At 38.5% G+C, this 23,400-nt stretch overlaps 1 protein-coding gene across 1 annotated transcript in view; it reads left to right on the top strand.

Annotated features, from left to right (window-relative positions):
• The window catches only part of RSF1 (remodeling and spacing factor 1), a gene marked incomplete at its 5' end in the record, with an annotated part of 105,571 nt that extends 83,201 nt beyond the window's left edge, over positions 1 to 22,370 (top strand). Inside the window, 11 exons of the mRNA XM_080910823.1 lie at positions 830 to 2,562; positions 4,582 to 4,788; positions 7,474 to 7,578; positions 8,675 to 8,754; positions 12,208 to 12,262; positions 13,472 to 13,581; positions 14,387 to 14,454; positions 15,770 to 15,977; positions 17,345 to 17,571; positions 18,322 to 18,510; positions 21,472 to 22,370. Of these exons, the coding sequence (XP_080766949.1) occupies positions 830 to 2,562; positions 4,582 to 4,788; positions 7,474 to 7,578; positions 8,675 to 8,754; positions 12,208 to 12,262; positions 13,472 to 13,581; positions 14,387 to 14,454; positions 15,770 to 15,977; positions 17,345 to 17,571; positions 18,322 to 18,510; positions 21,472 to 22,040 (3,551 nt within the window). The 3' untranslated portion in view covers positions 22,041 to 22,370. The remainder of the gene's footprint in view (positions 1 to 829; positions 2,563 to 4,581; positions 4,789 to 7,473; positions 7,579 to 8,674; positions 8,755 to 12,207; positions 12,263 to 13,471; positions 13,582 to 14,386; positions 14,455 to 15,769; positions 15,978 to 17,344; positions 17,572 to 18,321; positions 18,511 to 21,471) is intronic.
• Between the last annotated feature and the right edge of the window lie 1,030 nt (positions 22,371 to 23,400).

Genomic DNA, 23,400 nt, shown 5'->3' with positions numbered 1-23,400 from the left:
TTAAAACTTAATTTTAATTGGGCTTAATAGATTTAAAATTTTGACAATAATATGGTTATATTAGTTACTATTGAGAGCTTGCTCCTGCCGCCTACTGTAGGCTTTATGTGTAATATTTTACATATGTTTACATATATATATAAATTTACATATATAATATATATATATTTGAAATATAAATACTGTATACTAGTAACTGGGCAGTTAGTTCTGATATTCTGACATTTTACAGCCGTGGATTAGGATAGAAGGAGACACTTGCCTGGCTTGCTCAATGCGCAGGGCTCTGTCCCCAGTGGACTATCTGCTAATGTTTCACTGAAAAAACAGGACAATATGACTCCACCTTTGTGGGAAATATACACAAACCAAACCTGAAAGCTTCTGCGGTGACTGTCTGTGTGGCAGACTTATGGGCATTTTGTATCTTCTCATTTTCCTACCACAGTGCTTCTGTTACCTTGGTGACCCGAGATGCTCACTGACTGTATACAAGGATGTTTCTCACTTTATAAAAACAATTTAGAACTGTGTTGTGAAGCCTTTCTAGTTCCTATTTTTGAGACAGCCCTTGTTGGGATCCATTCCTTCAGCTGTATAAACATTGGCGTTCCATCCAGAGACTGACACCAGATGTAGAAAGCAGACACCTGAGTCTGTATTTTAATATCTAGAAATTGTGACACAATTTTTTCTTTCTTTTTATTGTCATTTTTTAAAATCCCAATATCCAGTCACAACAGGCTTTTTATTGAAATTGACATAAGTATTGTATTGTTTTTTTGGACCTAGAAACTCGTGTTCATATAAACTTTTGTTCTGGCTTTAGGGTCAAGAGAAAATGAAAACCCCGAAGGTGGTGAGCGGTCAGTGGATTCCGGAAAGCGTTCTGCGGCCAATGCTGTAGAAGATCCAGCTGTGAAGATTGAGAAAGCAGATGAAAAGGAGCTTGTGAAACTACCAGTCATTGTAAAGCTAGAAAAGCCTTTGTCAGAAACTGAGGAAAAAAAGATTATCCGAGAGGAAAGTGATTCCTTCAAGGAGAATGTCAAGCCCATTAAAGTAGAAGCAAAGGAATGTAGAGCAGACCCAAAAGATCTCAAAGGCAGCGTGGAGCCGGAGCGAGCAGACTTTGGTAGCAACATCAAATCTTCTCAGGACACCACAGAGAAATCTACTGAGGAAACGGAGAAGCTTAAAAATGATCAGCAAGCCAAGATACCACTGAAGAAACGGGAAATTAAGCTGAGTGATGATTTTGACAGTCCAGTCAAAGGACCTTTGTGTAAGTCAGCTACTCCAACAAAAGAGTTTTTGAAAGATGACATAAAACAGGATGAAGAGACTTGTAAACGGGTCTCTACCGTCAGTGCTTTGAGTCATGAAGGGAAACAGCTTGTGAATGGGGAAATTAATGATGACAAGGTAACCCCAAATCTTAAGACAGAGCAACTGGAGACACAGCTTTGTGATACAAAGGAAGACAGCTCCAGCATCCCTGCTAAGGACGGAAATGCCAACATGGAGGGAAATGGTTCAGAGTGCTTAAATTCTGTCATAACAAGCACAAAGCTTGAGAAAGAGGCCCTTCTAGTAAAGGATATAGATAACTTTGTATCTGACATAGAGAGCCACAGTCAGAAAGGAAGGGTAGATGGGCCTGGACTTCCAAACATGGACATGCCTCCAGAGCCTTCTGAGAAATCCACAGACCTCTCTTTAAAGCCCACTTTGTCTAACACTGAATTCTGCCCTACGAAAGTTGAAGAGAAGACCCCCAAAAGTAAAAGTGAGAACCACACCCCAGGCATAGAATGCCTGGAAAAGGTGGAAAAGGCCAAGAAGACGTCTGCTGATAAGGACATCCAAAGGTTGAGTCCAATACCAGAAGAAGTTGTGAAGGGTGCTCTAGAATCAGAAAAGTCAGCTCCTTCCAAAGTAGCTGAAGCACCTCTCCCTCTTGAGATGACTGGGACCAAGGAGAAACAGACCTCAGAGAAAAAAGGTGTTAGAGGTTCAAGTGAAGGTCAGTCCCTTGAAAATGCAAGCCCAGAAATTCTAAAAGAGGATTCTGAGTCCTCGAGGGTGGAAATGGCCAAACTGGACAATGCCCAGACCTCTGGCATGGAGGATACTTCGGAAACAAAGGGCTCTGTGCAAAAAAATAAATTTAAATATAAGCTAGTTTCTGAAGGAAACGGTACTGCTTCAGAAAATACAGAGATCACCTCTGAAAGGAAGAAGGAAGGCATCAAGTTGACAATTAGGATATCGAGTCGGAAAAAGAAGCTAGATTGCTCCCCCCAGATTGTAGACTCTGAAAGTAAGGAAGAGAAGGCAGGGAAGGAGGAAGAGAAAGCAAGCATGGGTCGAACTTTAAGAAGGTCTCCAAGAATATCTAGACCCACAGCAAAAGTTGCTGAGATCAGAGACCAGAAAGCTGATAAGAAAAGACCTGAAGGAGAAGATGGTGTGGAAGGGGAGGCAGCATCATTGCAGACAGCAGACAAGAAAGAACACTTGAAAAAAGCAGAGAAGGATACAAATCCTAAAGCCAGCAAGGTAAAACTTCCACCAAATTTTTAATGGAGAAAGATTTAAATGACTTTATTAGCCTCTGTTTGATGTGTGTATGTGGACATCGGAGAAAGACCTGCAAGTATCTTCTCTCCTCCCACCGTGTGGATCACGGGGGTCAAACTCGGGTCGTCAGGCTTGGCAGCGGTGCTTTTACCCACTGAGCCATCTGGCTGGCCATTGTGTTTTCAGTTAATTTTTGTTTTGCGTGTGTATGTATGTGATGTATGTATGTATTATTTGGACTGTGTGGGTGCGTGCGCGCGCGCGCGTGTGTGTGTGTGTGTGTGTGTGTGTGTGTGTGTGTGTGTGAACACTGGGTGGCTTTTTTATCCCTCAATCTTTCATTTTGTGAAACAGCTTGAAGCTCAAGGGTTCAACTCAGCTAGCTGCCTGTGAGCTTCAGCAGTCCCCCTGTCTCCACTCTCCCCCTCCCCCAGGCCACGTGTGGCTTCGCATGTGGGTTCTGAGCATCCAGATTCCAGTCCTCATCCTCGTGTGGCCTACATTTTATTGGCGGAGCCATCTTGCAATCTTATGTTCTCAATTTTCATTAGAAAACTAATTTAGATCAAAATTGTTTATAGCTTTTTATTGAAATATCCACTCAAAGACAATAATAAATCTTCCTCTCTTTTTAATAATTATACCCACATCTAAATTCCAAACCATACAATGTCATATTTTAGATTTTTTTCTATAGCAAGTAGTTCTAAAAATACACTATATTAGCTATCCAACTGATAGGGAGCCTGTAGAAAGCAAAAATGAAACTGCCCATGTTAAAAGTTTTATGTGCACACTGTTTCGTGCCTTTTTTCAAGCATTCTTTTTTTTTAATTCAATTTTTAAAATAATTAGATTAAACCTGTTTATTTTACTATGAGTTTTTCCACTTAACAGTACTGTCTCTATATTTATTCGTGGCCACATAGTATTTAATAGTGTGGATATACCTCAGTTTATTTAATTCCTCCCTTATTAATTGACATTTAGGTTGTTTCCCATTTTTCACTATTACAGGCAATGCTGCATTGAAGATCCTTTTGGACATAAGTGAGTATTTTAGAATAGACTCCTGGAATTGGGATTGCTGGGTCAAGGGGCATGTGTATTGTAAAATTGGCAGTTACTGTCACATTGCCCTTCAGACGCTCCATTACTGCACCCGCATTACCACTGTACAGGAGCATCCATTTTCCTCATTTGTTTTGTAAGCAGGGTTTTCTTTTTTATGACTGTCTTAATTTTTTTTTTATCAAAATCAACCCTGAAACTTTATTCCCTGGGAGGTGGCTGCTTTCATTTCAATGGCCACATTAGTAGTCATTGTCATTTGTCCTTTGTTCCCTGAAAAGTGGAAATTTTAATTCTTTCAGATCCTTTTTTTCTTGTGTTGGAATTATTTGTTCTTTCCTAGCGGCCTGTAAGAAAGCAATGGAGTGCAGTGGGTTAGAGAACCTAGGTGACGCAGTGTGCCGTGCTCAGCTTAGTCTCTGGATCGTAGTCATTTCAGAGGTCGTTGGGATCTTCTATATGCATCTCTCACCTGCTTTTTTTTGTTTGTAATTTAGAACTTAAATTTTTGAAAAATAAGCACGTTGGTATATCTTCCTGCTATTGATACCGCCTGTAAGTGTTCATGGCCTTTGACCCAGAATCCTGTTCAAGGAATTTATCCTAACCACAAAATGGATGTAAACATTAACATCTATAAGGGTACATTATGAAAGTGAAAAAATGGGAAACAACCACCCAAATGTGTAAATAAAGTCAATATAACTATTTGGTCATTTTTAAGGACCCCCTCCCACCCTGAGAGTGCCATGCAGAAAAGATTAATGAAAACACATACCAAAACCTAGTAGATAGTCCTGAAAACAAAACTGTAACAAGTTTCATCTTTTCTTTCTGCATCAGCTAAATATTCTCCAAGGGACATGTAATCTGGAGAAATATGAGAAAAATTCTTATGTCTGATTATCTCATCTTTAATTATATAAGGTAAAACCCAAAGGCAGAGTTCGGTGGACTGGCTCTCGGTCCCGCGGCAGATGGAAATACTCCAGCAATGAAGAGAGTGAAGCTTCTGAGAGTGACAAAGCCTCGGCAGCCTCGGGAGAGGAGGAAGGAAAGGGAAATGAAGAAGCAGTCCTGCCAGAGGACGATGAACCCTGTAAAAAGTGTGGCCTTCCGAACCATCCAGAACTAGTATGTACCTGCTCTAGGAGTGCAGTGCTCATCTGACGGCTGTACTGTGGTTATTTGGAGTGAACTTCTGCTCCTAGGTTTGATCATGATTTGGGTTTTGTTTGTTTGTTTGACACAGGGTTTCGCTGTTGGCAGTGGCTGGCCTTAAGCAGGCAGTAACGATGAACCTGTGTTTACTTTTCTGTTACTGTGATAAAGCACTGTGACCAAGGGAAGTTATAAGGATTTGGTTGGGCTCTGGCTCCAGAGGGTTTAGAGGTAATGATGGCCAAGCAAGAGCATCTCCAAGCTCACATCTTAATCCATAAGCAGGATTGGAGAGTACCCTGAGGCATCCAAAGTCATTTGAAAGTTCAAAACCCACACCCGGTGACATACTTTTTTGAGCAAGATCACACTTGCTAATCTTCCCCAAACACCCACTAACTGGGGATCAAGTATTCCAGTGCGTGAGACTGAAGAGGAGAGACATTCCCTTAAAACCACAACTACCATAACGAGCCAGGCTGTGAGAATTAAGGCTTTTGTGTTGAGGATGTTTGAAGATGTGAGACCGATGCCGTTTTCTGCCCTCTGAACCAGAGGGTCAGCAGCGCTTGTGTTTGTCAGACCATTTCCTTCCTCCGACAGAAAGGCTTTAAAACATAAACTGTGGGGACAAAACAAATGTGAGGAAATAAGTAGAGTGAGCAAAAGTGACAGAAGGACATCCACAGGGCTTTAGATTGTCACTCAGGTAGCTGACAAATCCCATTTCTACGTACTGTGACAAAGAGAATGATCCATGATCCAGTAGGTTTCTTATGTCCCACACTTGAAGATAATCCCATACTAAAATTAGAAACAACAGTAAAGCACTCTTGTATTAGTTAATAGAATATATGGTCCTTGTTCTTGGTGAACAGAAAAGGAATAAATCAGTAAATCTAGAACTCTTGTCTGCGTTAGTTGTTAAAAGCAACAAATCATTCATTGCCTGAGACTTGGAAATTCTCAAGTGATGATTATTGGAATTTGGAATTTTGTTGCAGTGTAAGACAAGCCTTCCTTTTAGTAGTAAATTAAATTGCAAAGTTTATTTTCAATTGTCTTAATTTGAAATTTAGGTTACATTTTTCTTTAGAAATAATGTGATAAATAGAATTGGGTACCTGGCTTAGTCCCCATATGCCAATCAGTTGATTTTATAGTTGATAGACAGCACTAATGATAATTAGGATCAAGTGGTAGCTCTGTCCTTCGTGGAATGGGCAGGACTTCAGAAAGACCGTGCATAGCAAAGCTGAGCAAATGAATGGCACAGACAAGTGCAGCCAGGCCTCTACTGAGACGGGAGGGAGGCTGAGGGAACGCTGACGCTCGAGTGGAGTTGGAGGGATTGCAGTGGATTTATTTTAATCTAGGTAGAAATACAGATGTGTGCGTGCGCGGGCGCGCGCCTGTGCAATTACTGACTAATATGTTCTCATTGTGAGAACTTAATATTAGTATCAGGCCATTACAATAAGTCCTCAAACTTCCCGGACCTTGTCTTCTGAATTCATCTGGAATAAAGGAACCAGGGCTTCTTCATTTTATTAGAACTTGTCAGTTCTGGCAGGGAAAGTATAAGGTATGTCTAAAAGAAAGAATCCGATACAAGTCCTAAGGATGTAGAAGTGGAAAGGGCTCATCTATCCATGGCTGAAACCACTCCAAATTAAACAATAGATTTTAATTATAATTCAAATTAGTTCATATTGATAGAAATAATTAAGTAGAGACTTCCTTGTAGAAGTTCGGTAACAGGTTTGAGCAAGAGAAAAATCTCAAGTAGAGTGCTACAGTCATTGCAGCTGAAGCAAAGTTCATGAAAGGTGCTAAATTAGTGGGAGGTGTGGAGGAGAGACATTTGCATAACTTGATTATATCTTGCTTTAAAATACCTATGAAATTATTAATTACTATAGTGACTTTTGATTTATACCCCTAAATATCCTGAATTTATAGAGTAAAAGGAACTGTGTTTCTTATTTATAGTTAATTTAAATGCAATTAAAATGGAAATACTTATGTGTTAGCATAGTTTATAATACTTGAACTTGGAAACTCTACAAAGAATGTAAGATTACCTGTAGCAAACGAGAAATTGATTTTAATTCGGAATCACTTATTTCACTAATTTCTGTATTAAAATATTTTCTTAGGGTGTGAGAGGGAGTGATTTTTAAATTTTAAAACCTTTTGATGTTTTTGTGAGACAGTTTCTCTGTAGCCTTGGGTATCCTAGAACTCATTCTGTAGACCACGCTGGCTTCATACTGAGATCTGCCTGCCTCTGCCTCCCTAGTGTTGAGATTAAAGGTTTGAGCCCCCACACCTGGCTCAATTTTTCATTTTTTTTATATCCCTAATTATTAGAGCTATTTCATTGGCTTTATACAGATATTACACTGTTCATAGTAGTATACTAAGAAGTACTGAAATACCATTGTCTTCACCAGAACTGGTATCTTCTTACATCTGTACAAACTGAGCACTAGGGAGGCTTACAGATAGTGGTGATAGTTTAAGGCCAGCCTGGGCTATGTAGCAAGTACCAGCCTCAACAGCACTATTAATAGAGTAAGGCATTGTCTCAAGGGAAGAAAGGATGCCATCATTTTAACAAAATTGAGATGTTGATATTCCTGTGCTTTATTTCAGATTCTTCTGTGTGATTCTTGTGACAGTGGATATCATACGGCCTGCCTCCGCCCTCCTCTGATGATCATCCCTGATGGAGAGTGGTTCTGCCCTCCTTGCCAGCATGTATGACCCCAGCTTAACTGTTTCCAGCCTGCAGTTTTCTATTCAGTCCATTAGTTGTGGTCTCATTTTCAAAGCAGTTGTCACGAGTGTTCACCTCTTCTTGGGCCTCTGCCTTCTCTTAGTGTCTCAGCTTTGACTCCTGTCTTCTCCGAGCATCTGGCTTTTGTAGGACCATCTTTTTTCTACTAGAATTCGTAATGAATATAAAGAGCACAAACTTTGGATGGATATATATATAAAAGAAACTTTTCTGTAGATCACTTCCTTCTTCAAAGATCCTTTGTCATGACTATATCCCTTTTTGTTGGTAGCACTGGAAGAAAGATCTGTGTGTATTGATTCACACTTCAGTAGCTTTCTGTTCACTGTGTGTTCCACAAGTCCAACCTCATGCTTTCAACATAACATTTTTATGCCTTTTTCTCTGAAGTTTCTGTCTTAGACTCATCATAGATTAATGTCTTTTACATTGTTTTCATCCAGTTACTGTGTAGCATTGTTTTTATATATTTTTAGTTTTTATATTAACATATTTTATTTGATGCATATGTTGTGTATATATTTAAAAATATTTTGATAGCTTTTTGTTTTTAGTACAGCCTTATTTTGAATAGTAATAAACAAAATACAATTTTGACCTATAAAAGCAGGGTAGGCACAGAGTATGTCTTTTTTTTTCTTTTTTTCTTTCTTTTTTTTTTACTGACATGCTTTCTTATAGAAGTAACTCTGCTCATGGTCTATTAAGTAGATCCTGAAGCACCTTTTTATACACAGTATGTTTCAGTATTCATTCACCATTTTAGCTCTTGGCTTAATATCCTTAAGCTTGATATTAAGCATGTGATAGATGGCTGTATTGTGGTATTAACATAACATATATGGGCTGGAGAGATGGCTCAGTGGTTAGAGCACTGACTGCTCTCCCAGAGGTCCTGAGTTCAATTCCCAGCAACCACATAGTGGCTTACATCCAACTGCAATGGGATCCAATGCCCTCTTCTGGTGTGTCTGAAGACAGCGACAATGTTCTCATATAAATTAAATAAAATAAGTCTTAATAAAATAAAATAACATATACATATTGCTCCTTCAGAAACTACTGTGTGAAAAGTTAGAAGAACAGTTGCAAGATTTGGATGTTGCCCTAAAGAAGAAAGAACGTGCGGAGCGAAGGTAAATTGATGTATATGTCAATGTTTTCCTTGGGAATTTGGCAGTAAAATTGTCTTGTAGTTGAAATGAACACATCCATCTAAATCAAAGACTTGCCAGCTACAGCAGGTAAATCTGATCTGCTGCTGCTCTTTGCGCTGCTTACAAAGAGTGGTTTTTACATTTTTAAAAACATCGCTATAAGATCTTTCATGATGTAGTAAAACTACATGGTATTCACACTTCATATCCAATAAAATAAATAAGCTTTATCAGAATAGTGTGTGTGTGTGTGTGTGTGTGTGTGTGTGTGTGTGTGTGTGTGTGTGTGTGTGCTTGCTTGCTTACTATGGCTGCTTTTGACTCAGTAGAAATCCGATGACTTCCCAAGATTGAAGTATGGTATATCCTTTTTCACATAAGTTTGCCAACCCACTATGTAGAATATCAGAGTCCACTATGGAAAAGCATTGTTCCACATCCTGTGGAGGAAATATACTTAACTATTGTCGCACACACAAAAATCATAAGAGCCTATTTATAATGTTTGTTCATGTCATCTCTTTGGGTGGGCTCTATTAACCCTGGTAAATGAAAACCATTTATTTAATTGCTGAACTGTGTTACAGTGACAGTAAAATACACTGTTTTTATTATGCTGCTGCAGTGTAGACTGTAACAGCTGAAGTAGCTTCTTGGAGCAAGTAAGATTGACCTTGAGCCTAATATTTACTAGGGATTCAGGATACAGTAAGTTTATATTTATTGTGCTTTCCTTGATCACTCCATTTCTAAACATTTATTTGAATCTACTGCATACTCAACTGACTAAAGCAGATTAATAAACAGGTTTGTTTACATCGAACTCACTCTGCTAGAGAATGCAGATACAGAGAATAGAGACCCACTGGGGTCTTGTGGGGGGATTGATTCAATATAATCCTAGAACTTCAATTATGGAGAAGCATTTAATTCTCCTAGAAGTTGGATTATCAAGGAAAGCCTTAGAAGAAAAATTTAGAAGAGATATAGAATAGATATAGAAGAGACAGTTCCAGTTTATGTTCAGAAACACCATGAGCAAAGCTGGAGTGGGAAAACTCAGGGTAGAAAAATGGGATGGGATGGAACTCCAGGAAAGTTCCAAAAAATCTCTTTTAAGTCCAGATTGCAAACAGCTTTGCGTACCTAGGTAAGGAATTCCAAGTATTCTCTGTAGGTAGTGGTGTAGTCATAAAAGGATATGATCTTCATTTCAAAAAAAAAAATTTGCCCTTGTAAGTCAGAGGAATGAATGAGAATTGGAATGTTGCAATAGGTAGTCTGGAAGAGTAATTGTAACGGTAGAGTAGAAGTGGCTTCATGTAGTCTCTGAAACAATATCTCTGGCTCTCCGCCATCTTCAGAGAACAAGAACATCTGTCCCAGAATCCCATTGTTGTCTCCTTTTGTATTCAGCATTTAAGCAGCAATTTTTGAATGCCTGTTTTATACCAGGCAGTGTATTCAACCTGAGAAAGCACATACACCGTAAATGGCTGCGCTCTGTAGAAAGGAGGGTTCTGACAGTGAGTATTTAGTGACTACCCAGCAAATGTCTACAGATCTGCAGTATGGCTCAGTGGACTCTGCTGGTTTAGAAACCTCTATTTTGTGGTTTGTGATTGTTTCCAGAGTGTGGTGTCAGATAGTTTGGGAATTCTGAAATCTCTGTTCTTGCCGACTACAGTCACTAGTGCTTTAATTAGTAGGGAACTGAATTTAATTAGGGATGGAATTTTCCAGGTAGAAGAGCAGGCAGGAGAAAGAGACAAGGAGTTTGAAAGTGTATGCAGAGAGTATTTATAAGGATGGACTGTGGAATATCAGCCAGGCAGCAGGGCTAGTCAAGTTTAGTGCTCAGTAAGTGCCGGAGTCGGTTGCAGTTGTGCAGTGCACACCTTGTGGAGATTATAAAGTGGAGTATCGTGGAGATTGGGCTGGTGGACTCGCAGGAGGATGTGTAGAGCTGAAGTTGTTGGCAGAGTGGAGTTAGGAGTGATGTCATCCATCACTCATCTGCCAGAGATGAGGCAGGATGAGGAATCATGTCTGCCTTCCAGATCCTGCACAGCAGTGAATTCAGTTAAAGCCTTCCATAATTTCTCCTTAGATGAAATTAGACCTTTTCATGTTTCTAGTAGAGTTCAAAATGGACTGTAGTCAGTTAATAACTAATTGTGAGGACAAAACCGATACCTTACCTATGGGTTTCCAAGCCTGGTATAAATCTATCCGTGATGGACATGAGCAGTGTCTCTTTAGGTGAATTAAGAGAAATAGTAGGCAAATGAAAACAATTTCAAGGTTTAAAGGAGAAAATTAGTATTTCAATGGATGTGATTATTGTAAAGACAGATGTTTATAACACATACTTACTATCAGAGACAACTCAATCCATGAAATATTCTGACTGTCTTGGTTATTATTAACTACCTAATATATTTTTCTTTTTTTAATAAATGATTTTATAGCTATCTTCAGACACACCAGAAGAGGGCATCAGATCCCATTACAGATGGTTGTGAACCACCATGTGGTTGCTGGGAATTGAACTCAGGTCCTTGGAAAGAGCAGTCAGTGCTCTTAACCACTGAGCCATCTCTCCAGCCCCTGCCTAATTATAAGATTCTTGTTATCAGCCAGGAATTCCTAACACATTAGAAGCTGCATTCCAAAGACTCTATACAAGTAAATGCATTAATTTCCTATCCGAAGGAACGTTACAATAAGCCAGAAAGAACAGTCTCTCTTTTAGTTCAGTTTAATGTACTTTGTTATTTAGAGCCCACTTGACTTTGTTGTATTGGGTTAACATTGAGAGGACCAGAGCAAACACCTGTTGTATAGTACTGTTTGTTATTATTTTTCTAATTAAAATACAGTTTTTTGGTTTTTGTTTTTCTTGGAAACAGACCCATGGAGATGTCATGGATCTGTGTCCTTGTTTTCTGGCTCCATGGGCATCTTAATTTTCACTGTTGAATGCATAGCCATGAGTTTCCATTGCAGTTTTTCATCTCCAGAGCAAGAAACAAGTGGCTTTAATGTTATTTACTGGATCCTTGAGATGAGTTTATTTTGTATTGTTTGTTAGTCATTATTTATAGTGAGCTTTGTTACAGCACTGAGAACATTACCCAAAACATCTGCTCTGCAAAGGTCTAGTTTGTCTAATCAGAGGTAGCCTTTCATCTAATCGCATTGTCAGTTCACAGCTTCAAGTTTCTTTGTCTGTTTCAGTTCAAAAATACAACTTTCATATACATAAGAAGTTTGTGCTTTTATCCATATGAATTCTCTGTTAATAAGGTTTCACTTTAATACTTGTAAAAGTGCCATGAAATTGTAATTTTATTACCATCTAAAATGATATTTTTATACAAGTTTTATTTTTAACAAATCTTATTTTATACTTTTGGTCTTGATTTTAAGGAAAGAACGCTTGGTGTATGTTGGTATCAGTATTGAAAACATCATTCCTCCACAAGTAAGTTTCTAGTTGATAGGATTTTCTTAAATTTAGCATTGTATGTGTATGTGTGTTTTGCCTGTATGTCTATGCACTTCATGTATACCTAGTGCTTACAGAGGTCAGAAGAAGGTGCTAGATCCCCTGGAACCGGAGTTCCAGATGCTTGTGAGACACTCTGGATGCTGGGAATCAAACCTGCGTCCTCTACAGAGCAGCCGTCCTTGACCACTTGTTTCCAGTCTAGCTTTGTATTGTGTTTGTAGAGGAGATGTTGTGTGCTTTCTCAAGCTTAATGGAATGGTGTGTTGTTTTAATATTTAACATTCCTGTTCTATTAAGGCTAGACATTTTAAGCATTTGGGGAAATAACTATTGAGAGTATTATGTTTAGATAACCCAAAAATTTGATTATTCTATTTAAACTAAATTTATAGCTCATTGCTTTTGGGTAATGTTCTATTGTTCCTGTTGTAAATGGGGCACTTTGTGGTTAGCTTTATAATGTATTATTTGCATAAAAAAACTAAAGAATAGCTTGGGAATATATTACTTTTAAACTGGCACTTACTAAAACTTTAATTTCTATTATAATTTAATTTCTTTGAAGAACTACCATTTAACATTTATTAGTTTATAATTAAGGGCACCTCATCAGTGAACATTCAATAATTTCCAATTTGATTTTGTTACGGGTTTTGTTACTGTTGATGATTTTTGACAGGTAGGTAACCCTAGCTGGCCTGGAATTCTGAGACCCACCTTCCTTTACCTCTTGAGTGCTGCTGGGATTAGAAGGAGTGAGCCACCACAGTCAGCATTTCCCAAACAAACTGCTTTGTTTCTGTTTTATTCTTTTCACAATTATATCATAGCTTTAAGTAGCTTACCAAGTTGTTCTTCAGTTTAAATTAAATCATCTCATGAATTGAACATACATATGTATTTAGTGTTTTCTGTGTATCATTTAATTATTGGTTAACTGAAACTGTAGAAAAGCTTCCTTCTCGTTATTTTAATATAGACTATTACCAACTCACAGAAATAGTTTGTCTACTGATTATACCCATGTTTTTAGTTTGTGTGGTAGTTTTGCTGTCTATGTTCATTGTGACAGATAATCTGGGGAATCTTCAGACCTTTGTGTGTGCTGCATAGGTAGAATATTAAAGCTGCTGATTCCAAGCACTGTGTCCCTGTCACACCTGTATTCTTTTACCTTTAAAGGAGCCCGATTTTTCTGAAGATCAAGAAGAAAAGAAAAAAGATGCAAAGAAATCCAAAGCAAATGTACTTGAAAGGAGATCAACAAGAACAAGGAAATGTATAAGCTACAGGTGTGAAAGAGGAGAAAGTTGTTGTAGTGAGAGTCTGCTTTTTTCCAGTCAGACAAGACGGAAGTGGGTGGCTGTCCCAACTTAGTGATTTTTAAGTATTATGTTAATGTCACTTGGTATCCTTGGGTATTGGGTTCCAAGACTGAAAGGCCACGCTGTAGCTCAGAGATAGTGGAGCCTTTCCCTACCATGAGCAAGGTGATAGTTCATTGCAGATAACGGACACACACTTGCATGCACAAGAGTCCAAGCAGAAATTATTTGTATGTTTAGTGTGGCTCAGTTCAGCTTAGGTCACCTGATCCCCAAGCTAAGATAAATCTCCCATATAAAGCAGTCATAGAGATTTTTTTTCCTTGTTCCTTATCTTTAAATTAAAAAAAAAAAGTTTTTTTTTTGAGAAAAAGCACATTTATCTAGTTGCAAATTATTTTCAATAGTAATTATATAAACGAAATTATATATAAACTAAGAATTCTAAAACTTTACTGATTCATTGAAGTTTCTAATTTCTCACATTTCCAGAGATTTATAAAGTCCACAATGAAAGTACCAGCAGATTTGGGAGACAGATTTCAGGGCCTGTTTCTGGTTTATCAGTGGTATCTTCATGGTTTGTGCTCGTATGATGGAAGTTCTTGTAGATCTAGTGTCTGCTGTGGGCCTGCTTAGTGACACTAACCATACTCTTCAGTGAACCATGCCCTACGATCACTACTTGGGAGTTGGAATGGAGACAGAAACAGAATATTGCAACCACTTATGTAGGTGGTCTATAGAAATCTGATTGCTATGTTTATTTTAGATTTGATGAATTTGATGAAGCAATTGATGAAGCCATAGAAGATGATATTAAAGAGGCTGATGGAGGAGGTATGTGTTTGTTACTCTTTGTCACATAATTCTACCAACAGATTATCCTTCTCTGCAATGCCAACACTGAACACACTGCCTCATATTGAAAGTAATCTGTTGGCAGTGTTAGTGTATTAAGTCTGAACTTAGTGATTATTAATTTTTGTATGATATAATATAAAAGGTTCATTTTCTTTACTGATCAAATAATTTCTATCTGGTTCTAATTAGAATACTCAGGAAATATTCCTATTGTCTTTATAACTACAAACTTCAATATATATGGATTAGTCAAATTTTAATGACTAGTATAAATCTGTTGAAAATCAATTTACTCAATTTCCTTTTCTCTTCCTCCTCCTCTTCCTTCCTCCCTCCCTTCCTTCCTCTCTTAATATTTTACTTTCTTTCCATTTCATTTTGTTTCATTTGAGACAGTGTCTCTCTGTGGTCCTGGTTGTGCTGAACTTGCTATATATACCACACTGGACTTTACAGAGATTTTCTCCGGAGTGCTAGGATTCAAGGCATGCACCACCATGGCCTTAATCACCTTTTCAAAACAGCATTATAGAAGAGTCTGAAGGTTATTTGTTAATGCATTATATAGCCAATTACTAATGCTCTGATGTAGAACTTTCTGCTTTTTACTTGTCACTGTGAAATATTAAGAATGGATCAGTAAGTTTTTTTTTTTTTTTTAAAGAAACTAACTATAGCTTTTCAGAATTCTGTCTTTTATTTACATCTCTATCAATTTTTTTGTCCTTATTCAAAAAGATTCTTGAGCAACTGCTAAAGAAATTAGGTTTCTTTTCAGAGTGAGAGAGTTGTTTCAGATTGGCTAGTAGTGGCAGTTGGACAACTTTGTGACCTGTGTTCAGTTCCCAGCATCTACTTCCTAGCTCACAATCATCCTAACTCCAGTTCCATGGAGTTGGACTCTGTCTTCTGACCTTGGGCATCAAGCATGTGCTGTACACACATACAACACTCATACAAATAGAGTGTTGTGCCAGGTGTGGCGGTGCAAATCTATAATTCAGGAGTCTGAGGCTCGAAGACTGGGAGTTCAGGACCAACCTGGGCTGCACAGAGAGGCTTTTAAACAGCCATCCACCAAATAAAAGGCAGTGAGAAATAAGGGGGTGGGGTGGGCATCACTTGGTGGTATAGCAAATCATATATGAACTGGGAGCCTCTGCTCTGTGTAATCGTTGCTTTAGAGCATCATCAGCTGATGTTGTAAGGAGCCTGCAAAATTAAGGAAAGGGACAGCTGCTGCTCTCAAAAGTTATGGGGAAAGTTTAATAAACATGCCTTGTCCTTTCAGGAGTTGGCCGAGGAAAAGATATCTCCACCATCACAGGTCACCGTGGGAAAGACATTTCTACTATTTTGGATGAAGAACGAAAAGAAAATAAACGCCCCCAGAGGGCAGCTGCTGCTCGCAGGAAGAAACGCCGGCGACTTAATGACCTAGACAGTGATAGCAACCTAGATGAAGAAGAGAGTGAGGATGAATTCAAGATCAGCGATGGGTATGTGTCTTGGGGCCAGCATCCGAAGAGCTGTGTCCTCGGGGAGCCTTGGCTGTGCTGTGCCGTGGCTTCTATTCTTCATCTCCATGTATTTGCAGGATGTTTAAACAAATTTGAAATCACTGCTTTTGACTCATTTTTTGAATCATAAAGTTATGTTTATAGTAGTTTAATATTTAAATTTGATTAACTAATTAAGGTTTCATTTGTTGAAAACTTTCTCTATACAACCTTCTAACAAGTTCATCAGTAGTTTTCAGTCAAATATGGGACATTATGATAAAGAAGTAAGTAGTTACTGTCCTCTCTGTGGTGCTCTCTAGAGTTTGGGTAGGGGTACCTAATTCAATATTAGTATTATTTCCATTTATACAGAAAAAGTATAAAACTGTATTGTGGAGTTTCTCCTTTTGGTTTGTTAATAAATATAGTATAACAGATAAGCATACAAAACCCCAGAAAAGTTACTCTGCCTGGCTGCCTCTGTAACAGATAAAATAAAATGAGGATACAGAATTGACATAATGCAGAATGCATATTTTGGGCAGCCTTGTGAATTTAGAATTAGAGGCCCGGAGAGATAAGAAAGCAACCAAAACAGAGAAGCCGCATGTTCAAATGTCAAGGCATATTTAGGAAAGAAACTCCAGAAAAGCAAGACCATGGGGATGAAATAGAGGATGTTCTGGTTGTGTTGCACCAGGACATAAAGAACAAAATCACCGAGTGGGGTTTTTGTTTTTTCTCTTCTTTTGTCATGCATATAAATTTGAACTTTCTCCTGAAAATGGATTTTAAAAATTACCCAAAGGGTTGAGGCATGAGAGGAAAGGGAAAAACTCAGTTACTGTCTGGACGAATGACTCAATACCAGACTTGAGAGCTGAGCTGGTAGACATGTTAGCAACCCAAGTTTGGCAGCCTTTTCTTTAGAAGCCATGTAAGGGTGGAAGGACAGAACCAACTCTGCAAGTTGTCCTCTGAATATGCAGGCACAAGTACTCTATTTCTACCCATAATGAGAAGTCAGAAATTTTGTATTAAGAATATCAGGCTGGCTGACAGAAGAATAGTAAGTTGAGAAATAACGAGCCTTTTCAAATATGTTGGATTTAAGATGCACCCAAAGAGGTCAGTGCATTTGTTTTCACATCTACAGTGAGAGGGATAGGGTAGAACATTAATTTTACAGACAAATGTTGACATAATTTTCCAAATATATCTTCAAATTTACTTAACGTTTTACTGGATTCTTTACAATTTGTGTTTGGAACTTTGGAAAACTGGTTATCACTTGTAAATGTACTATAACTAACAAAGCAAACACTAAGTGCACCGTCATGATGTGTCTGGCTTGTCCTGGACAGATCTCAGGATGAGTTTGTTGTGTCTGATGAAAATCCAGATGAAAGTGAAGAAGAGCCGCCATCCAATGAGGACAGTGACACCGACTTCTGTAGCCGAAGACTGAGGAGGCATCCTTCTCGGCCAATGAGGCAAAGCAGGCGTTTGCGAAGAAAGACCCCAAAGAAGAAATACTCCGATGACGATGAGGAGGAGGAGGAAGAGTCTGAAGAGAATAGTAGAGACTCTGGTAAAAATGCCTTCTGTCTCCACAGAGCAACTCAGGAATCACAGAGTGTTGAGATTATTCAGCTGCAACAGAAGTGTCCTGATGAGACTTATGACTTACAAGTAGCTTTTCTCATACAGAGCAATCTGAGAAAATCCACACAAATATTTTCTTCATGCCAAACTCTTTTAGAATGATAAAGTGTGATAAATCCTTATGGTGCCTTTTATTTCTGAGAATATTTTGAGATGGTGGAAAATGGATAAGCAGTTAACCCAACATACAGCAGGACTTCTTAGTTTTTCTGCTCACAGCATTTATTCCTGAGAAGGTGTTCCATGGCTTCTAGTACATACTCAAACACTGACTAATAATCAACTATAAAAATGTTTTCTTTTTATCATCTTTTCTGTGCATTGTTACTGTCAGATCCCCTACAACTTGAGTTACAATTTTGAGCTGCCATGTGGTTGCTGGGAATTTGACCCAAGTTCTCTTAACTGCTGAGCCATGTCTGCATCTCCAAATAAGTTTATTTTTAGGTCTGGACATAGTAGCCCATGTCTATAATCCCAGCAATTGGGGGGGGGGGGGTATTTCTGCCTCACAAATGCTGGGATTAATCAGCTGGCTCTGAATTTTATTTTAAAAGAAAATAAGATTTATTTTCCTTATTCAACTAAATTTTTACAACTTATGTTTTTATAGCATGAGCTAAGTAAGTATACTTCTACCAATGGATTTAAATTTTGTAATTTTTTTTTTAAACAGAAAGTGACTTTAGCGATGATTTTAGTGATGACTTTGTAGAAACCCGGCGAAGGCGATCAAGAAGGAACCAGAAAAGACAAATTAACTACAAAGAAGATTCGGAAAGTGATGGTTCCCAAAAAAGTCTACGACGTGGTAAAGAAATCAGGCGAATTCACAAGCGCAGACTTTCCAGCTCAGAGAGTGAAGGTGAGTGGTATCCTGCACGTGGGAGCAAGGTCTGGCAGAAATAGACACTGCATAAAGAGAAACATACCTTAGTTTTTTCTTCTGTGTATTAATTATAATTGAAATAAATGACTCAGTAGGATGCTAATTGTATTGTTTTTAATACAATGTAATTTATTCTGCTACTTTTGTTCCAGTTTGTTCCAGTTTCTGTGTACTGAGTAGCCAAGCGGTTTCAAGCCAGATTATCTATTGTCCTTTTGTACTTTCATTATTAATTTCAGCTGAGATCTTTTTTATGTAATGACTTGTACTATATCAGAAGTGTAGAAAAATTTAAAACATTCATAGCCAGGCAGTGGTGGCGCACACCTTTAATCCCAGCATTTGTGAGGTAGAGACAAATGGATCTCTGATTTCAAGGCCAGACTGGTCTGTAGAGTGAGTTTCATGACAGCCAGGGCTCCACCAAAAAAACCCAAACCAACACAAAACAAAAAAACTGCTGCCTTGTACACCCCCCTCTCCAAATTCATTTGTAGGAGCTGGAAAGGTTGCTTGGTGGTTAAGAGGATTTCTTGTCCTTCCAGAGGACCATGGTACAGTTCCAAATACCCACAGTAGGCAGCACAACCACACAAAACTCCAGCTTCAGGGATTCTGATGTCTGCAGACACTGGTATACACAGTCACACATACATATACATAAAAATAAGATAAATATTTAAAAACGTAATAAATTCATTGTTAGTTCAGACCTCTCTTTAAATTCATCTTAAAAGATGCTGACTCTTTTTAAGCATTTAATCTATCATTGTTTATAATCTGCTTTGAATGTTGCTTTTACAAGTTAAACATGAAATAAATAAATGAAAGTGTGAGAACAGGAAAAGAGTGTGGATGTAGGAGACTAAAGGTAAATTTTCCCTTTAGTCAAAGCCTCAGTATTCATTGGACAAGACCTTGGTGTAACACTGGGAATAGACAGAACAGATTAACCCTCATGTAGGTAGATGGAAAGTTATAAAACAAATGTTAGAATATAAGCTATTAGAAAGAGAAGAGTATTAAACCCTTCCCATTTCCAATTTCTTCATTGAGAAAGACAACATTTAGGGAGCAAAGTTGGGAATTTCCAGTGAAACATTTGCCTAGCATGCCTGAGGCTCTAGATTGGGCTGTAAATACATACAGACATGTATTTGCAACACATGGTTTCACACACAGGTGTAGCATTTAAGATCTGAAAGAAACATGGGGTGGTAGTTCACTTGTGCTCTGAAGGAACAGACACTGACAGGTGGAGTGCCTGCCTCAGAGCCTGGAATGACTGCCCAGCACAATCAGAGAACAGAAGGGCAGGGTTAAATGGAATGCGTCATGAAGATGTCAGCAAGCTGCAGTGTGCCTGCTGGCATAAACAGTGACGCAGGTCAGGATTTATTGGAAGATGGTCATGTCTGTTTGTTTGCATATTGTCTATGGATGCTTCTTAAAAATTGAGTTGTTCTGATAGAACATGGGGCCTCTCCTAAATAAATACATACATACATAAGTGGTCATCTCAGAGCTGTCTAGCTTATTTTCTACAATAGTTAGAGTGTTCTGTACTAATGCTGATTAACTCAGTAATACTATCCTCATGTGGCTGTGGAACACTTAAAATTTAGCTGGCTTGAGCATGGAACTAAATGCTGTTTATTCTTAATTAATTTAAACTCACCACATGACTAGTGTCTATTAAGAGAATAGGCCATTGTATAGATTATGTTTTTGCTTTGTGTGATATGGGAAGTGCAGTGGAGTAGTCTGATCTCATGTGGGTTTTAGTTTGCTAGAGAACCTATGATACCAATAAATTGAAGAGGGAAAAAAAAGACAGTAGCTTGGAGACCAGTAGTCCTGGGATGGGATGGTGCTAGGTCCGTACTTGTAAGGGTAAAGACCAAGTTATACCTAGTTTGTATTTTAATATTTAGCTTTATTTTGTGTGTGTCTGTGCGCACACACTACATGGATGCCTCATGTCTGTGAATGCCAGAGAGAGTGACAGACGCCCTGGGACTAGAATTACATGTAGTCACCGTTCCTCTGAACTAGGTGCTGGGAAGAGAGCTCTGGTCTTCATCAAGAGCAGCGTGTGCCTCTAACTGCTGAGCCAGCTTTCCAGCCTTCCAAGGACCTGCTCTATTGTTAGAGCAAAACATTTACTGCTTTGTCAGATGAGAAATCAAGGAGAACTAAGCAGCTTTAAGAACAAAACTGCCATGAGGCCTTTAGGAGCTTTTTTGTTCACATTAGATTTAAGGTTCCTCTTTAGACACCCAAACATACATGCTAGACTCACCTAGAATTTAGCTTACATAAACCGGATCAGTTCGTAAATGTATGTGTAGCCCACAGACTGAGTGAGATGACTCATACAGTAAGCACCGATCACAACACAACATTCACAGTTCACAGTTTACCAGAGGAAGCTACTGTCCTCAAAGATTGCACAGAGTACAGGGTGATGCCTAGTAATCTGCTTTGGTTTTTTGGTGTTTTGAGAAGGATTTCATATAACCCAGGCCAATCTTCCTATATTTCCCAAGTATGGGGGTTATAGGTGTATACCACCTTCTTTCCATTTATTTCTTTCCTTATTAATAAGTTTATATGACTCCCCAATATTAGGACTAAGGGAAGGAGTTTCCCAGCTGATGAAATTTATCTTCCCTTTATTCAAGGATCATCACATGTCCTGCTTCTTTCACTTACCCACGAAACCTACTAACCCCTAAAATCAGAAGAAAAGTGCACAGTAGACCTCACAGATGTTGTTACAGATGGTGGTGGGAGTTAGAGTCTGTCACATCAGTCCACTTATTACAGAGAAGTATTTTCATCAGAGCAGAGGATGGGGTGGATATGTAAAAGAAAGGAGTACTTGAGTATGTTTATGTTACCTGTGCCAACAGCTTAAATGTTTGTTTATTCTAGAGAGCTACATGTCCAAGAACTCTGAGGATGATGAGCTAACAAAAGCATCGAAGCGATCTGTTCGAAAACGGGGCCGAAGCACAGATGAATATTCAGAAGCAGATGAGGATGATGAAGAGGAAGGCAAACCATCCCGAAAGCGGCTACACCGGATTGAGACGGATGAGGAGAGCTGTGACAATGCTCATGGGGATGCAGACCAGCCTGCCCGTGAGAGCCAGCCCAGTGTCCTGCCCTCAGAGCAAGAGAGCAGCAAGAAGCCGTACCGGATAGAGAGTGATGAGGATGAGGACTTCGAAAACGTGGGCAAAGTAGGGAGCCCATTGGACTACAGCCTAGTAGACTTGCCTTCCACCAATGGACAGAGCCCTGGCAAGGCCATTGAGAACTTGATGGGCAAAGCAACTGAAAAGTCCCAGACCCCCAAGGACAATGGCACAGCCAGTGCAAGTCTTGCCCCCAATGGGACAAGTGGTGGACAGGAGGTGGGGGCACCAGAGGAAGATGAAGATGAGCTTTTGCGAGTGACTGACCTTGTTGATTATGTCTGTAACAGTGAACAGTTATAAAACTTCTTTCCATTTTGTGCTAATTTATTCCACGGTAGCTCTCACACCAGCGGGCCAGTTAGGAAAGCTGTTTAATTTTTCCTAGAAAACTTCACTACAGAACGACTTTTTAGAAGAAAAATTTCAACCAATCTTGAAGTCTTTCTGGGAAGTGACCAGTTTTGAACTTTGAAGATTAATAATTGCTGTAAATTCCTTTTGATTTTCTTTTTCCAAGTTCATGGTCCTTGGTAATTTCATTCATGGGGAAAAAAATCTTATTATAATAACAACAAAGATTTGTATATTTTTGACTTTATATTTCCTGAGCTCTCCTGACTTTGTGAAAAGGGTGGATACGAATGCATTCCAAATCTGTGAGGGCCCAAAACAGAATTTAGAGTGGGAGGAAGCACTTGTGCTTTAGCTTTTCATATTAAATATATATTATATTTAAACATTCATGGCATAGATGATGATTAACGAACTGTTTAAAAGTTCCTGTCTGTACTGTTGCAGTTTGAGTATTGTAGATAATATCACACATACATCACTTAGTAATAGCTTTTGTGACATCAATTGGTTTACTATTGGAATTACCACACTTTAAATAAAAAAAGAGACCCTGGAAGCACCGTCATAAAAACACTTTAACCTAAGTTTCTATTATAGCAGAGTTTCTTCTTATTAAAAAAAAAATCATCTGAAAAGCATTTGTATAGTAAAATGTATAATGAAGCTTTGACAACCAGATTGTGCTAACAGAATCTTTTCAATAGCTTTTAAGCTGTTGTAATAAATTAGGTGGCCTCTGCTATACTGGGCCAGTGGGCAGTCAGTGAAATGAGTGGTCTTTCCCTAATCCAGGTACTCTATAAACTTGACGGTAGTGTTAACTCTTCAGGCCACGTGGTGTTTACCATCTGAAATGTCATTTGAATATATTACATCTACATATAACATGGAGATGCTAAGCTGTGTATTTTAGCACATTTGAAGACTGAGAAGGGATTTTCAGGTGATTTTTGACTGGTTTATTCTTGCCCTTACTATCTACTTCAAATTGAAGTCTACAAACAAAGCAGTTCCTTTGGGAGGTTTTTAGTCTTGAGTTTAAGCATGTGTATGGTGTATGATTTGTATGATTGTGTGTGTGTGTGTGTGTGTGTTGGAATTTTCTATCTGCCTGGATAGATTAGCAGGGTTTGAATGTAGTTTTGGCCTTTGGCCATTATATACTTGTATTAAAATCCATTAATAGTCACACAACCCACAGAATTGAATGAGAACCGCTGATATACTTAATAAGTATAATTTCCATTTTAAACATCTCAACATGTTAAGGATAAGCCCTTTGCTTCAAGAATAGGCGGTTTTTAAA

The sequence above is a fragment of the Micromys minutus genome (genome assembly GCF_963924665.1).
Source record: "Micromys minutus genome assembly, chromosome: 2".
Lineage (NCBI taxonomy): Eukaryota > Metazoa > Chordata > Mammalia > Rodentia > Muridae > Micromys > Micromys minutus.
This window is presented reverse-complemented; position numbering and strand designations above follow the sequence as displayed.